This window comes from Somniosus microcephalus, chromosome 15 (genome assembly GCF_052327205.1).
Source record: "Somniosus microcephalus isolate GS21.2 chromosome 15, FLI_Smic_1.0, whole genome shotgun sequence".
In the NCBI taxonomy this organism is placed as follows: Eukaryota; Metazoa; Chordata; class Chondrichthyes; order Squaliformes; family Somniosidae; genus Somniosus; species Somniosus microcephalus.
In genome coordinates, this window is record NC_141001.1 from 28890599 (window position 1) to 28906892 (window position 16294).

General features: G+C 45.2%; 1 protein-coding gene across 9 annotated transcripts in view; it reads left to right on the top strand.

The window, feature by feature from the left end:
* The window catches only part of dgkza (diacylglycerol kinase, zeta a), a 516902-nt gene that overhangs the window by 283317 nt on the left and 217291 nt on the right, over nt 1-16294 (top strand). For 6 of the 9 annotated variants that reach the window (XM_086007591.1, XM_086007594.1, XM_086007592.1 and 3 more), the window contains 3 exons: nt 6912-6991; nt 11460-11504; nt 12726-12795. In XM_086007591.1, the coding sequence (XP_085863717.1) occupies nt 6912-6991; nt 11460-11504; nt 12726-12795 (195 nt within the window). The remainder of the gene's footprint in view (nt 1-6911; nt 6992-11459; nt 11505-12725; nt 12796-16294) is intronic. The other 3 variants (XM_086007588.1, XM_086007587.1, XM_086007590.1) reach the window with 1 other exon arrangement.

The following is a 16294-nucleotide window of genomic DNA, read 5'->3' on the forward strand; positions in this document are numbered from 1 at the left end:
GGGGTAATTTACTCCCCTTCAGCCTTTACTGCCAGGCCCCTTGAGACCAGACTACATGCCTACGGGGAGGGGGAGGGAGGGAGGGAGGGAGAGTGTGGACAGACTTGCCGATGAATTTGGAAGAATAGATTGGGATTAAGTACCGTGTTATCTGGCGTACAAGTTGCACCTGAGTATAGGTCACAGTCTTTGCAGCAGGCACGTTACATAAATCACCCGTGGATACAGTTACACCAGTGGTCATATTTTGCTCTGGATGTTGATGTTTATGAAAAAGTAGATGTCATGAAGCAGGTAATTAAAATCACTGACAGACTTTATTCCATATTAGTCCTTCCCCTCTGCCCCCCCCCCCCCCCAACACACTGGCCCCATCAAAATGAGTGCAAGGGGAATAAGAAAAAAAAGCCACAAATCGCTAGTAAAGGGTTCGTTACTGATTATGTAGAGCTAGTTAAAGGTCTCTGTTCAGAAACATTTGTAGGTTTGATTAGTGGTGAACTGTTGTTTACTTCGGTTGAGAATGGGAGTAAGTTCTAATAAATATTAGCACAACTAGTGGTTACTGCTATAAAATAATCAGTGGTGGCGATGTGGATTTATCACCTTCACTAATCGACTCCTGAGAGTCACTGGACACTCAGGCAAACTTAATCCTTTATTTATTTCTCAGTAACAGTAGTGAGGAAAAATGACACAAAAATGCGTGGTACAATATATTGACACTGTGCCCCAGTGAGGTACAGTATATTGACACTGTCCCAGTGAGGTACAGTATATTGACCTGGTGCCCCAGTGAGGTACAGTATATTGACCTGGTGCCCCAGTGAGGTACAGTATATTGACACTGTGCCCCAGTGAGGTACAGTATATTGACACTGTCCCAGTGAGGTACAGTATATTGACCTGGTGCCCCAGTGAGGTACAGTATATTGACCTGGTGCCCCAGTGAGGTACAGTATATTGACACTGTGCCCCAGTGAGGTACAGTATATTGACCTGGTGCCCCAGTGAGGTACAGTACATTGACCTGGTGCCCCAGTGATGTACAATATATTGACACTGTCCCAGTGAGGTACAGTATATTGACACTCTGCCCCAGTGAGGTACAGTATATTGACACTATGCCCCAGTGAGGTACAGTATATTGACACTGTGCCCCAGTGAGGTACAGTATATTGACACTGTGCCCCAGTCAGGTACAGTATATTGACACTGTGCCCCAGTCAGGTACAGTATATTGACACGTTGCCCCAGTCAGGTACAGTACATTGACCTGGTGCCCCAGTGAGGTACAGTATATTGACACGTTGCCACAGTGAGGTACAGTATATTGACACTGCCCCAGTGAGGTACAGTATATTGACTACAACCCCAGTGAGGTACAGTATATTGACACACTGTGCCCCAGTGAGGTACAGTATATTGACACTGTGCCCCAGTGAGGTACAGTATATTGACACACTGTGCCCCAGTGAGGTACAGTATATTGACACTGTGCCCCAGTGAGGTACAGTATATTGACACTGCCCCAGTGAGGTACAGTATATTGACTACAACCCCAGTGAGGTACAGTATATTGACACTGCCCCAGTGAGGTACAGTATATTGACACTGCCCCAGTGAGGTACAGTATATTGACACTGCCCCAGTGAGGTACAGTATATTGACACTGCCCCAGTGAGGTACAGTATATTGACACTCTGCCCCAGTGAGGTACAGTATATTGACACTGCCCCAGTGAGGTACAGTATATTGACTACAACCCCAGTGAGGTACAGTATATTGACACTGTGCCCCAGTGAGGTACAGTATATTGACACTGCCCCAGTGACGTACAGTATATTGACACTGTGCCCCAGTGAGGTACAGTATATTGACACTGCCCCAGTGAGGTACAGTATATTGACACTGTGCCCCAGTGACGTACAGTATATTGACACTGCCCCAGTGAGGTACAGTATATTGACACTGCCCCAGTGACGTACAGTATATTGACACTGCCCCAGTGACGTACAGTATATTGACACTATGTCCCAGTGAGGTACAGTATATTGACACTGTGCCCCAGTGAGGTACAGTATATTGACACACCGTCCCAGTGAGGTACAGTATATTGACACTGTGCCCCAGTGAGGTACAGTATATTGACACACTGTCCCAGTGAGGTACAGTATATTGACACACCGTCCCAGTGAGGTACAGTATATTGACACTATGCCCCAGTGAGGTACAGTATATTGACACTGTGCCCCAGTGAGGTACAGTATATTGACACACCGTCCCAGTGAGGTACAGTATATTGACACACCGTCCCAGTGAGGTACAGTATATTGACACTATGCCCCAGTGAGGTACAGTATATTGACACTCTGCCCCAGTGAGGTACAGTATATTGACACTCTGCCCCAGTGAGGTACAGTATATTGACACTGCCCCAGTGAGGTACAGTATATTGACACTGCCCCAGTGAGGTACAGTATATTGACACTGTGCCCCAGTGACGTACAGTATATTGACACTATGCCCCAGTGAGGTACAGTATATTGACACTATGCCCCAGTGAGGTACAGTATATTGACACTCTGCCCCAGTGAGGTACAGTATATTGACACTCTGCCCCAGTGAGGTACAGCATATTGACACACTGCCCCAGTGAGGTACAGTATATTGACACTCTGACCGTGCGGTACAATATATTGACACGTTGCCCCAGTGAGGTACAGTATATTGACACACTGCCCCAGTGAGGTACAGTATATTGACACTGCCCCAGTGAGGTACAGTATATTGACACTGCCCCAGTGAGGTACAGTATATTGACACTGCCCCAGTGAGGTACAGTATATTGACACTGCCCCAGTGAGGTACAGTATATTGACACACTGCCCCAGTGATGTACAGTATATTGACACACTGCCCCAGTGATGTACAGTATATTGACACACTGCCCCAGTGAGGTACAGTATATTGACTCCAACCCCAGTGAGGTACAGTATATTGATACTCTGACCGTGCGGTACAATATATTGACACGTTGCCCCAGTGAGGTACAGTATATTGACACACTGCCCCAGTGAGGTACAGTATATTGACTACAACCCCAGTGAGGTACAGTATATTGATACTCTGACCGTGCGGTACAATATATTGACACGTTGCCCCAGTGAGGTACAGTATATTGACACTGTGCCCCAGTGAGGTACAGTATATTGACTACAACCCCAGTGAGGTACAGTATATTGACACTGTGCCCCAGTGAGGTACAGTATATTGACACTGCCCCAGTGACGTACAGTATATTGACACTGTGCCCCAGTGACGTACAGTATATTGACACTGCCCCAGTGAGGTACAGTATATTGACACTATGCCCCAGTGAGGTACAGTATATTGACACTCTGCCCCAGTGACGTACAGTATATTGACACTATGCCCCAGTGAGGTACAGTATATTGACACTGTGCCCCAGTGAGGTACAGTATATTGACACTATGCCCCAGTGAGGTACAGTATATTGACACACTGCCCCAGTGAGGTACAGTATATTGACACTATGCCCCAGTGAGGTACAGTATATTGACACTATGCCCCAGTGAGGTACAGTATATTGACACACTGCCCCAGTGAGATACAGTATATTGACACTATGCCCCAGTGAGGTACAGTATATTGACACTATGCCCCAGTGAGGTACAGTATATTGACACTGTGCCCCAGTGAGGTACAGTATATTGACACACCGTCCCAGTGAGGTACAGTATATTGACACACTGCCCCAGTGACGTACAGTATATTGACACTGCCCCAGTGACGTACAGTATATTGACACTATGCCCCAGTGAGGTACAGTATATTGACACTGTGCCCCAGTGAGGTACAGTATATTGACACTGTGCCCCAGTGAGGTACAGTATATTGACACACCGTCCCAGTGAGGTACAGTATATTGACACACCGTCCCAGTGAGGTACAGTATATTGACACTATGCCCCAGTGAGGTACAGTATATTGACACTGTGCCCCAGTGAGGTACAGTATATTGACACACCGTCCCAGTGAGGTACAGTATATTGACACACCGTCCCAGTGAGGTACAGTATATTGACACTATGCCCCAGTGAGGTACAGTATATTGACACTCTGCCCCAGTGAGGTACAGTATATTGACACTCTGCCCCAGTGAGGTACAGTATATTGACACTGCCCCAGTGAGGTACAGTATATTGACACTGTGCCCCAGTGATGTACAGTATATTGACACACTGCCCCAGTGATGTACAGTATATTGACACACTGCCCCAGTGAGGTACAGTATATTGACTCCAACCCCAGTGAGGTACAGTATATTGATACTCTGACCGTGCGGTACAATATATTGACACGTTGCCCCAGTGAGGTACAGTATATTGACACACTGCCCCAGTGAGGTACAGTATATTGACACTGCCCCAGTGAGGTACAGTATATTGACACTGCCCCAGTGAGGTACAGTATATTGACACTGCCCCAGTGAGGTACAGTATATTGACACTGCCCCAGTGAGGTACAGTATATTGACACACTGCCCCAGTGATGTACAGTATATTGACACACTGCCCCAGTGATGTACAGTATATTGACACACTGCCCCAGTGAGGTACAGTATATTGACTCCAACCCCAGTGAGATACAGTATATTGACTCCAACCCCAGTGAGGTACAGTATATTGATACTCTGACCGTGCGGTACAATATATTGACACGTTGCCCCAGTGAGGTACAGTATATTGACACACTGCCCCAGTGAGGTACAGTATATTGACACTGCCCCAGTGAGGTACAGTATATTGACACTGCCCCAGTGAGGTACAGTATATTGACACTGCCCCAGTGAGGTACAGTATATTGACACTGCCCCAGTGAGGTACAGTATATTGACACACTGCCCCAGTGATGTACAGTATATTGACACACTGCCCCAGTGATGTACAGTATATTGACACACTGCCCCAGTGAGGTACAGTATATTGACTCCAACCCCAGTGAGGTACAGTATATTGATACTCTGACCGTGCGGTACAATATATTGACACGTTGCCCCAGTGAGGTACAGTATATTGACACACTGCCCCAGTGAGGTACAGTATATTGACACTCTGCCCCAGTGAGGTACAGTATATTGACACACTGCCCCAGTGAGGTATAGTATATTGACACACTGCCCCAGTGAGGTACAGTATATTGACACACTGTGCCCCAGTGAGGTACAGTATATTGACACGTTGCCCCAGTGAGGTACAGTATATTGACACTGTGCCCCAGTGAGGTACAGTATATTGTCACTGCCCCAGTGAGGTACAATATATTGACACTGTGCCCCAGTGAGGTACAGTATATTGACACTCTGCCCCAGTGAGGTACAGTATATTGACACTCTGCCCAGTGAGGTACAATATATTGACACTGTGCCCCAGTGAGGTACAGTATATTGACACTCTGACCCAGTGAGGTACAGTATATTGACACGTTGCCCCAGTGAGGTACAGTATATTGACACACTGTCCCAGTGAGGTACAGTATATTGACACTCTGCCCCAGTGAGGTACAGTATATTGACACTGTGCCCCAGTGAGGTACAGTATATTGACACTGTGCCCCAGTGAGGTACAGTATATTGACTGCCCCAGTGAGGTACAGTATATTGACACTGCCCCAGTGAGGTACAGTATATTGACACTCTGCCCCAGTGAGGTACAGTATATTGACACTGCCCCAGTGAGGTACAGTATATTGACACTCTGACCCAGTGAGGTACAGTATATTGACACGTTGCCCCAGTGAGGTACAGTATATTGACACACTGTCCCAGTGAGGTACAGTATATTGACACTCTGCCCCAGTGAGGTACAGTATATTGACACTGTGCCCCAGTGAGGTACAGTATATTGACACACTGTCCCAGTGACGTACAGTATATTGACACTGTGCCCCAGTGAGGTACAGTATATTGACACTGTGCCCCAGTGAGGTACAGTATATTGACACTGTGCCCCAGTGAGGTACAGTATATTGACACTCTGTCCCAGTGAGGTACAGTATATTCACTGTGCCCCAGTGAGGTACAGTATATTGACACTCCTGTTCTGCTGCCATCCTAGCTGGTAGATCATCAATGTTGCCTGATCAACTCGGCTAAAATCAGATCCTTATGCTTACAGTCCGTGAAGTGCCAATGCTGTACACTCCTGGGCATACTTGGCATTGCTAATATTATTGAATACAAGTGCAGAGTTAATTAGATGTTAAATATTTGGACCTAATTTTTAAACTTTAATGACATAGAGTTTAAATTGGAAAAAAAAGTAAAGGCAACTTGTTAGTTAGTAGCTATCTGGTGTGGTGCCAGCTGTGGCTCAGCTGGTAGCACTCTTACCTCTGAATCAGAAGGTTGTGGCATCAAGTCCCAGTCCAGAGACTTGAGCACATAGTCCAGTCTGACACTATAGAGCAGTACTGTTGGAAAGCTGCACGATCTGAGGTGACGTCTTTGAGCTGAGATTAAATCGAGGCCCCGTCTGCCCTCTCAGGTGGATGTAAAAGATCCCATGGCACTATTTTGAAGAAGAGCAGGGAGTTCTAACCGATGTCCTGGCCAACATTTATCCCTCAATCAACCTCACTAAAACAGATGATCTGGTCATTATCACATTGCTGTATGTGGGAGCTTGCTGTGCTCAAATTTGCTGTTTCGTTTCCTACATTACAATAGCGACTACACTTCAAAAGTACTTCATTGTCTATAAAGCGCTTTGGGATATCCTGAGGTCGTGAAAGGCGCTATAGAAATGCAATTCTTTCTTTTGCTGTTGCTGAACTGAGGATTTTTAAAGTGTTTATTTTTTAAATTCCTTTTCTGTTCTGTCTCACAGCGGTGCCCCTGGGCATCATCGTCATCCCTGGGGACAGTGACCTGGAGATCTGCCGCACCCACATTGAGAGACTTCAAGAGGTACGTCTCAAGACATTTATTTTTCTTTCGGGAAGGACTCGCTGGGGCAGTGAAATATGCTCTTGTTGACGATGCAATTTTGATTAATTGAGATTCAGAGAGAGGCTTCCGGAGAAGTAGAGAGGTTGAGCTCTGCATTACCCTCTGTCATGGCTGTCGACATCAATGCTACAGTGCCCAAAGTAATCAGTTCTATTGAAGCCCATGTCCCTGTGTGAATAATGCAGCAAAGTTAGAGATGGGAAGCGTGTCGCCACTCATTGGAGCCCCAAAGCGTTTTACCGCAGAGTGGTAAGATGTGGATTCCTGCCCACAATTTCCCACCCCGGCCAGGTGCAGTGAGGTTACATAGGAAAATAGGAACAGGCGTTGACTCGTCAGCCCCGCGAGCTTGCTCTTGATCTCAGTCTGGCTGCTATGGAGAGGCTCTGAGCAAAAGCCAGGTGCTTTTCTGAAGTGATGGAGAGAAGATCAAGGAGAGAGTCACCCCAGAGGCTGCTCTTGAGCACTGCTTATGGGCAAATGTTAGAGCAACATTGGCATAGGCTTGGGAGCAGGTGGCTACGTGAGTTCTTGGCTGTTGATGGTACATGGCAAACAGACACCAGACAGAGGGAAGAAAAGAAACCACCTTAAAATTGCAACTTAAAAAGAAAATTAGATTTGCAAATTTAATTTAGAGTAACGACTTTGGATTTTTTCCCACCACCCATTTTAAATGTATTCCCTTCCACCTGAAATAATCACCCAGTCCAGAAGGTGAGCTGCTATCCTCTCCTAGATCTCCGGCTGATGATGCAGTTTTTGAAGTGATGGCCCCTTGTAACTCGCTGTCAGAATATTCCAGAAACAAAATGAAGAAGCCAACAAAACGCTTCACTCACTCTGGAGAAGCTCCTGGAGTCCGTAGGCCAAACCTCGCAGATGACGAGCAGGAGATCGTACCCAGGGACATCTCTCCCTCCCCTACCACTCCCACCCTCCTCCCCCAGGAGAGAGAAACATCCTGCACAAAATGTCTGCCTCTGAGCAGCACTTTGAAATTATGAAGTGCAGGAACGATGGAGAACCGAGTAATACCAGTCAGGGAACAATCTCCCTTTAGAACATATAACTTAATGCAGATGAATAGCACTACCCCCATCCTCCGGCCTGGAAGAATTTTGTTTGCCAATCTCTTGTTTCTATGATTATTATTCATTGGCATTAAAGTAACTGAGAGTTGATTCAGACATACGACTGTTAAATGTAGTTCCATCACCTTTATCAAAAAGCTTTTAGTGTGACACAGTTCTGGCAACTCCAAAGTTTTGATTGATCTTCAGGTTTGTTTGATTTTTAAAAAAAACACTATCTTTGAAAATACATTGCTTTCATGTCTGTGTTTTTTATTCACACATCTAAGAAATTATAATGCGAGTCAGAAAGCAGAGAGTAGTGGTGAATGCTTGTTTTTCAGACTGGAGGAAAATATACAGTGGTGGTCCCCAGGGGTGGGTATTAGAACCACTGCTCTTTTTGATATATAATACTGACCTGGGCTTGTGTATGGGGGACACAATTTCAAAGTTTGCAGATGACACAAAACTTGGAAAAGTAGTAAACCGTGAGGAGGATGGCAGCAGACTTCAAGAGGACATAGACAGACTGGTGAAATGGACAGACACATGGCAGATGAAATTTAATGCAGAGAAGTGTGAATTGCTGGATTTTGGGAGGAAGAATGAGGCGAGGCAATATAAACTAAATGGTACAATTATAAAGGGGGTGCAGGAACAGAGACCTGGGGGTTTATGTACACAAATCTTTGAAGCTGGCAGAACAAGTTGATAAAGCTGTTAAAAAAGCATACAGGATTCATAGCTTTATTAGTAGAGGTATAGGGCAGGATTTTCATTGTGCCGTGGAGTCGGGATTGGAGGCGTGCGGGGGGTTAAAATCCCGAAATCGGGGGTCCCGACTCCATCCCGCCCCCAACCCGCCTCCATGCCAGTTTCAAAGGAGACGGGTACCCGCCCCGCACTGGGACCCGCCTACCCGAGGCGGGAAGGGATTAGTGCCAATTAACTGCCTGTTAACAGGTAGTTAACAGGCTGTTTTTAGCCTAATCACTATTTTGAAGGTTGAAGTGTGGGATTCCCAACGGCTCCAAACCATGCCAAGTTAGAGGAGTCGGGCTGAAGGACTTGGAGGGGTCGAGATGTCGGTGTTCAGGTGAGTGATGTGTGCATGAGTGCAAAGGTAAGTGTGTTTGGTGTGCCTAAAGTGATTATAGAAGTATAAATTACCTTTTCTTACCTTTTCAGCCTTCCTTCCTTTAGGTCCTGGGAGTCCGTCATCTCACCGGCACAGAAAGCAGAATGGCTGCGAACTGTCAAAAGTGACAGCCTGCAGCTTTCTGTGCAGGAGAGATTTCTAACTGAGTCTGTGGAGAAGGACTCGGGTTAGAAGTAAGACTGTCAGTGTTTGACAGCTTCAAACAGCTGTGAAACGCTGATATTTCATCTGTCAAAATTTCTTGACAGATGAAATTTCAGTCTGTGACGTCACCTGTTGCCGGGTGGCCCTTAATTGGCCTGCTGAGCCTGCTGGGTGGGCTCAACAAGGTCAATCAAGCTAAGATCGTGTGGATTGGCCACATCTCGATGGAGGCGGGACTATAACCCCGAAAGTTGTAGTCCCGCCTCCAACCCGACGACTCAATGAAAATCCAGCCCATAGAGTACAAAAGCAAGGAAGTTATGATAAACCTTTATAAATCACTGGTTAGGCCTCAGTTGGAGTATTGGTTCCAGTTCTAGGAACCACACTTTAGGAAGGATGTCAAGGCTTTAGAGAGGGTGAAGAGGTGATTTACCAGGATGATACCAGGGATGAGAGACTTCAGTTATGTGGAGAGACTGGAGAATCTGGGATTGTTCACCTTTAGAGCAGAGAAAGTTAAGGGGCGATATAATAGAGGTGTTCAAAATGACGGGGGGGATTTTGATAGAGTTAAATAAGGAGAAACTGTTTCCGCTGGTCGGGGTTCGGTAACCAGAGGGGACAGATTTAAGATAATTGGCAAAAAATCTGGGGAGTGATGAGGAGAACATTTTTTACGCAGCGAGTTGTTGTGATCTGGAGTGCACTGCCCGAAAGGGTGGTGGAAGCAGATTCAATAATAACTTTCAAAAGGGAGTGGATAATACTTGAAAAGGATAAATTTGCAGGGTTGAGGGCAAAGAGTGGTACTAATTGGATAGCTCTTTCAAAGAGCCGGCACAGACACGATGGGTCGAATGGCCTACTCCTGTGCTGTAGGATTCCATGACCGCTTACATAGTAAAACAGTAGTGTTAAGTGCCTTATTATGAGTTTACGCCATACCAGAAACATTTTGTAGCCTGACTAACTGCACACTGCTGATGGTGAAAGATTGCAGTTGCAGAATTAGCCAGACGATTGCTTCATATCCGTACTGTCTCCTGAAGAAATGCTCATCAGGTGAGAAGGTAGTTTTGGTTTTGCAGGCGATGACCAGATCTTCAGGTTTGCTGCTGGCCTGAGGTAACTCTGCAACAGCGAGTCAGGATGCTGGCAGACTCCTTCTCTTCCGCAGTGCTCAACTTGAGTCATGCGGATTGGTGATCACTTCACTGAAATCTTTGCTTTTTTTTCTGCGTAACATCTGTTGCAGCTGGTTGTAGAGTGTGTGTGGTGTGCAGTCTAGGCAGGATGCTGCCAAATTGCCAAGGCAGGCACATTAGAGTTCCGGAGCCAGCTGCAGCTCCAGCAGACCTCTCGTGGATGCCAAGAGCCAAACTGCAGAATGGTGCCAGTAAAATACAGTCCCTGCACTACCAAAGCTGCTCTCTAACTACCTTGGATTATCAGATATCTGCTCTTTCCACTTTCCCCTCTCTCTTGTCAAACACTTCCCATCCCCCCCCCCCCCCCCCCCGCCGGTCAAACACTTCCTATTTCCCCCTCTCTCGTCATACTCTTCCCAGTTCCCCCTCTCTTGTCAAACACTTCCTATTTCCCCCTCTCTCGTCATACTCTTCCCATTTCCCCCCTCTCTTGTCAAACACTTTCCATTTCCCCCTCTCTCGTCATACTCTTCCCATTTCCCCCCTCTCTTGTCAAACACTTCCCATTTCCCCCTCTCTCGTCATACTCTTCCCATTTCCCCATTTCTTGTGTTACACTTTCCATTTCCCCCCCCCCTTGTTGTCATGCACTATGAAGCATCCATTGCCAAGAAGGTGGCCAGTTAGTGCTGCTACACAGCTGGTTCCTGCGAGGTGCCTGAGAAAGTCTTAGCCTGATGACTTTTACCCTACCGCTTGTGGGAAATTTCTGCGGTATTATTTAGAAATGATTATTGTTCCAGTGTCCCTCTTAAAATAACTAAATCCTACCGTGATGGGTACAGCAGTTGTCCCCTAATTACTGATGCAATGCAAGATGTTCTACTCTTCCACAGGATTTACCCCTGGTTCATCCCTCGCTCCAGCGTTTGGTGCTGCAGGTTTGTGATCCAGGGATGCTGTTTGATAGCATGCACTGACTCTCGTACACTGCTGTCTAATGCTATTCCCGTTCCGAGCATGAAGCACATCTTTTTGCGTGCACGCCGTGACAGCTGTCGTGATTTGTACAGAGCATTTGCATGTAAAGAACTTGAACGTGTGGTCTGTGTGAAGTTTGGTTTGCATGTGCTGTCTGCACCATCAGTTCTGTGGTACAAAAACAGCAACAACATTACATCATAATCCTTTAGGCCTTGTTGACCAGACTTCCACAATGGTAGAATAGATTGCTGTTAAACAAAAAAGCTAAGGTCACAAACCAATCTAAAGGATTTAATCGACAGTCCTCTTTGCAAAGCTTCTTTCTCCACTGTGAAGAAGTATTAGGGGGTGAACCAGTGACGTAATACATTGATGTGCCATCTCACTTAATGAGCTTCCATCTCACTTAATGAGCTTCAGTCTCCCCCCCGACTGACAGGGAGAGGTGAGAACTGCAAGCCAGACTCTCTCTCCCTCCAAATCATGGGAATCTGATAATGGAGAAGTTGGGATCCGATTGTCCAGCCTCATAGATACAGCAGCTGGTTTCTTCAAGTGCACAGTTCTCATATGATGCACACATGCTTAATTTAGTTAGAATAGTTGCCCTCTTTTGCTCCCATGTTGCATTGCACTGCCTGAGCATGGCCACTTTATTGGTGACATTGATCATGTTTTCTTGTCCTTGATGTTTGTCTCAAAAATGATGATGTCTATAAATCACACTGCCCTGGTTTCTCAAGTGTTTGCAGAGTGTTGCACCCATTGTTGCTTTTGTGTCTTCACACTCTTCCCCCTGGAGAACAGTATGAAGCAGTGGAAGGATTCACAGGCTGATTAACAGTCTGACAATCCGCATCGTGAATGCCCCTTCCGTGGCCGTAACCATCTTCACATCAGCTGATAGGATGGTTAGCCCTATACAGCGGGAGGGTTTTCTGGGCTCCCACAACCCAGTGGGCATGATTATCCCGCTGGATGTCAAACTAGAATTCGGAGCCAGTGTTCCACTCACCAGGACTGCTTGGAGCGGAGTTTGAACCCTACACCTTCTCTGATTTAGAGATGCAAATACTTCCACTAAGCCAAAGGCTCACTTTCTTGTGCCCCATTGCGCAGTGGCTTCACAAATAAAGTTCTTGAAAGTGCTAATGGGTTCCTTTCATCTCCCTTTGTAGGAGGACGATGGCACCAAGTCTAGAACCTTGTCTTCGCAGAAGCTGTCCCCAAAATGGTGTTTTCTAGACTGTAAGTATCCATTTGAAATCGATTATAAATGTTAAAGAAGCATTCCGTTCTAATTGGATCGCCCAAATACTTGAATCACTCTTACATTTATTAGGCCCTTTAAAGAAACATTCCTATTTTATGCTCTCCTAGTCACTGGGATCACCACTATAGGGCCCTTTAAAGGAGAATTCCAAGGGAATAAGATGCTGGACACTGGGATCACCATTATAATGTGCAGACAATTTTTACAGGTGTATTATTTCCTAAATGGGTTCCTGTGCACCTCCATCACTGTTATTCTGGAAATAAACCTGTGGGATAAATCAGCAGTGTGGCAGCTGCTGCAATTGTCACTGGACATAAACCCAAATCACAGAACCATCCATCACCTGCTCCGTTGTCTGATTCATAACCAATCACCAATATTGCATCACAGGAGCATATGACTCTTCACATTGCGAGCAGAAAAGTACTCAAAGTCGTAGGATTATTAGGGCATCGGTACAGAACACATTTTAAAAAATAAAGTGAAGAATTTATTACCATATAGTGCAGTATTTATTCAGTATTTCACAGAGCCTGGTAAGGAATGAGGGTATGAGGGAGTATTCCTTCGTGGTCACCCACAGAACTTGTTCAAAGGGGAATGTGGTGCAGTACTTATTCAGGTCTCTCAAAGAGCCTGATGCAAGAGGAATTTTGTGTAGTGTTTATTCAGGGTCTTACAGACCCTGGTAAGTGGAGGAGTATGATGTAGTATTTACTCAAGGTCTCACACACCCCTGTGAAAGGGGAATGTTATGTAATCTTTATTGAGGGTCATTCACGGAGCCTGATGAGAGGGGAGTAGGGTGCAGAATCTGATAAGGGGAGAAGTATGATGTAGTATTTATTCAGGGTCGCTGATAGGGTCTGGCGAGAGGGGAATATGGTGGAATATTTATTCATCTGAGTCTGGAGAGCGGAATATGATGCAGTATTTAGTCATCTGAGTCTGGAGAGGGGAATATGGTGCAGTGTTTATTCAGGGTCTCTTATAAAGCCTAGTGGAAGGGGAATATGGTATAAATATATTCAATCTCCTCAAAGCCTGGTATGAAGGGAATATAGAATACAGAAGGAGGCCATTTGCCCCATTGTGCCTGTACAATGACAATGCTAGCTCCACTTTGCAGTTGTCTACCACAGTGTCTCCCTGTTCTTTCTTTATACGTTTAACATTTTTATTCTTTAGGCATTTATTTCTGTTATAAATGCAGTGATTGACAGCTTCTGATAGCCACTTCTGGTATTGGATTTCATATTCTATTAACTCTGAGAAAAGTTTTGTTCTAATTTTTCCCTTTATAGTTTTAGAGCTAATCCTACATTTATTCCCCTTGTTATTGGTTCACTGACTAGTGGAAATATTCTTTCACTGTTTATCCTCTCAAACCCTTTCAAAATTTTGAACAGTTTCATTAGAACCTGTTGACTCTCCTCTGTTCCAGTGAATACAGCACTACATTTTTAAGCCTCCCATCAGAACTAAATCTATTTCTTCCTGCTATCATATTAGTGAATCTACAGTGCACCTATTTTCCATGACTCCACTATCTGTTCTATAATGGGCAGGCAGTACTCTGACTGTGACCTAGCAAGTATCTTGTACAGATTCATCACTCCTTGCTCTGGTAATTGGTTCCCCTTTAAAAATCCAATGTATCTGTATCCCAAGACCTCCTTGATTCTTCGCTGCGTTGAGAAATGAGAATTTTACTGTTGGGATTATATTTCTATTCTTAGTTTTTTTCTTCATCTGTATCTATGTTGCCACATGCCCACTCCTCTAACCGACATACGTCTTCCTTGAAGTCTCCTGTGTTCTTCCTCACCGATTGCCATGTTTCCCCCTCCCTTCCTAATTTGCTATCAATAGCCAATTTTGGCATCATTCCCTCCATGACCATTTTCCAGATGATTTATAAATATGGAGAACAAGCGAGCTCTTAACAGTCACTGTTGCAATATAGGCAAACGCAGCAGCCAGTTTGTACGCAGCAAGGTGCTGTAAACAGCAGTAAGATAAATGGACAGTGGGAGAATCTCCTGCTCTTCAAATATTGCCTTGGGATTTTTACCTCCAGCTGAACAGGTGACCGGGGCCTCAATTTTATGTCTCGCCTGAAACACGGCACCTTCGCCAGTGCAGCACTTCCTCAGCACTGCACTGGAGAGTCAGCCCAGATTATGTGCTCGAGTCATAGAACATAAGAATTAGGAGCAGATGTAGGCCATATTGCCCCTCGGGCCTGCTCCACCATTCAGTAAGATCATGGCTGATCTTCAACCTCAACTCCACTTTCCGCCCAATCTCCATATCCCTTGATTCCCCACGAGTCCAAAAATCTGTCTATCTCAGCCTTGAATATATGCAAAGACTCAGCATCCACAGCCCTTTCGGGTAGAGAATTCCGAAGATTCACAACCCTCTGAGTGAAGAAATTCCTCCTCATCTCAGTCTTAAATAGCTGAACCCTTATCCTGAGACTATGCTCCCTACTTCTAGACTCTTCAGCCAGGGGAAACAACCTCTCAGCATCTACCCTGTCAATCCCTCCACAGAATTTTATATGTTTCAATGAGATCATCTCTCATTCTACTAAACTCCAGAGAGTATAGGCCCAATTTACTCATCTCTCCTCATAGGTCAACCCTCTCATCCCAGGAATCAATCTAGTGAACCTTTGTTGCACCGCCTGTAAGGTAAGTATGTCCTTTCTCCAATAAGGAGACCAAACCTGTGCACAGTACTCCAGGTGTAGTCTCACCAAAGCCCTGTACAATTGTAACAAGACGTCCTTACTCTTATACTCCAACCCCCTTGCAATAAAGGCCAACATGCCATTTGCCTTCCTAATTGCTTGCTGTACCTGCATGCTAACTTCCTGTACGAGGACACCCAAATCTCTCTGAACTCCAACATTTAATAGTTTCTCACCATTTAAAAAAAATTCTGCTTTTCTATTCTTCCTACCAAAGTGAATAACCTCACATTTACTCACATTATACTCAATCTGCCACCTTACTGCCCACGCACTTAACCTGTCTATATTCCTTTGCAAGTTCTTTGTGTCCTCCTCACAGCTTACTTTCCCACCTAGCTTTGTATCATCAGCAAACTTGGATACGTTGCACTCGGTCCCGTCATTAATATAGATTGTAAATAGTTGAAGCCCAAGAACTGATCCTTGCGGCATCCCACTAGTTACAACCTGCCAACAAGAAAATGACCAGTTTATCCCGACACTCTGTTTTCTGTCTGGTAACCAATCATCTACCCAAGCTAATATATTACACTAAACCCCATGAGCCCTTATCTTGCTTAACAACCTTTTATATGGCACATTATCAAATGCCTTTTGGAAATCCAAGTATACTACATCCACTCGTTCCCCTTTATCTACCCTGCTAGTTACATCCTCAAAAAACTCTAATAAATTTGTCAAACACGATTTCCCTTTCATAAAACCATGTT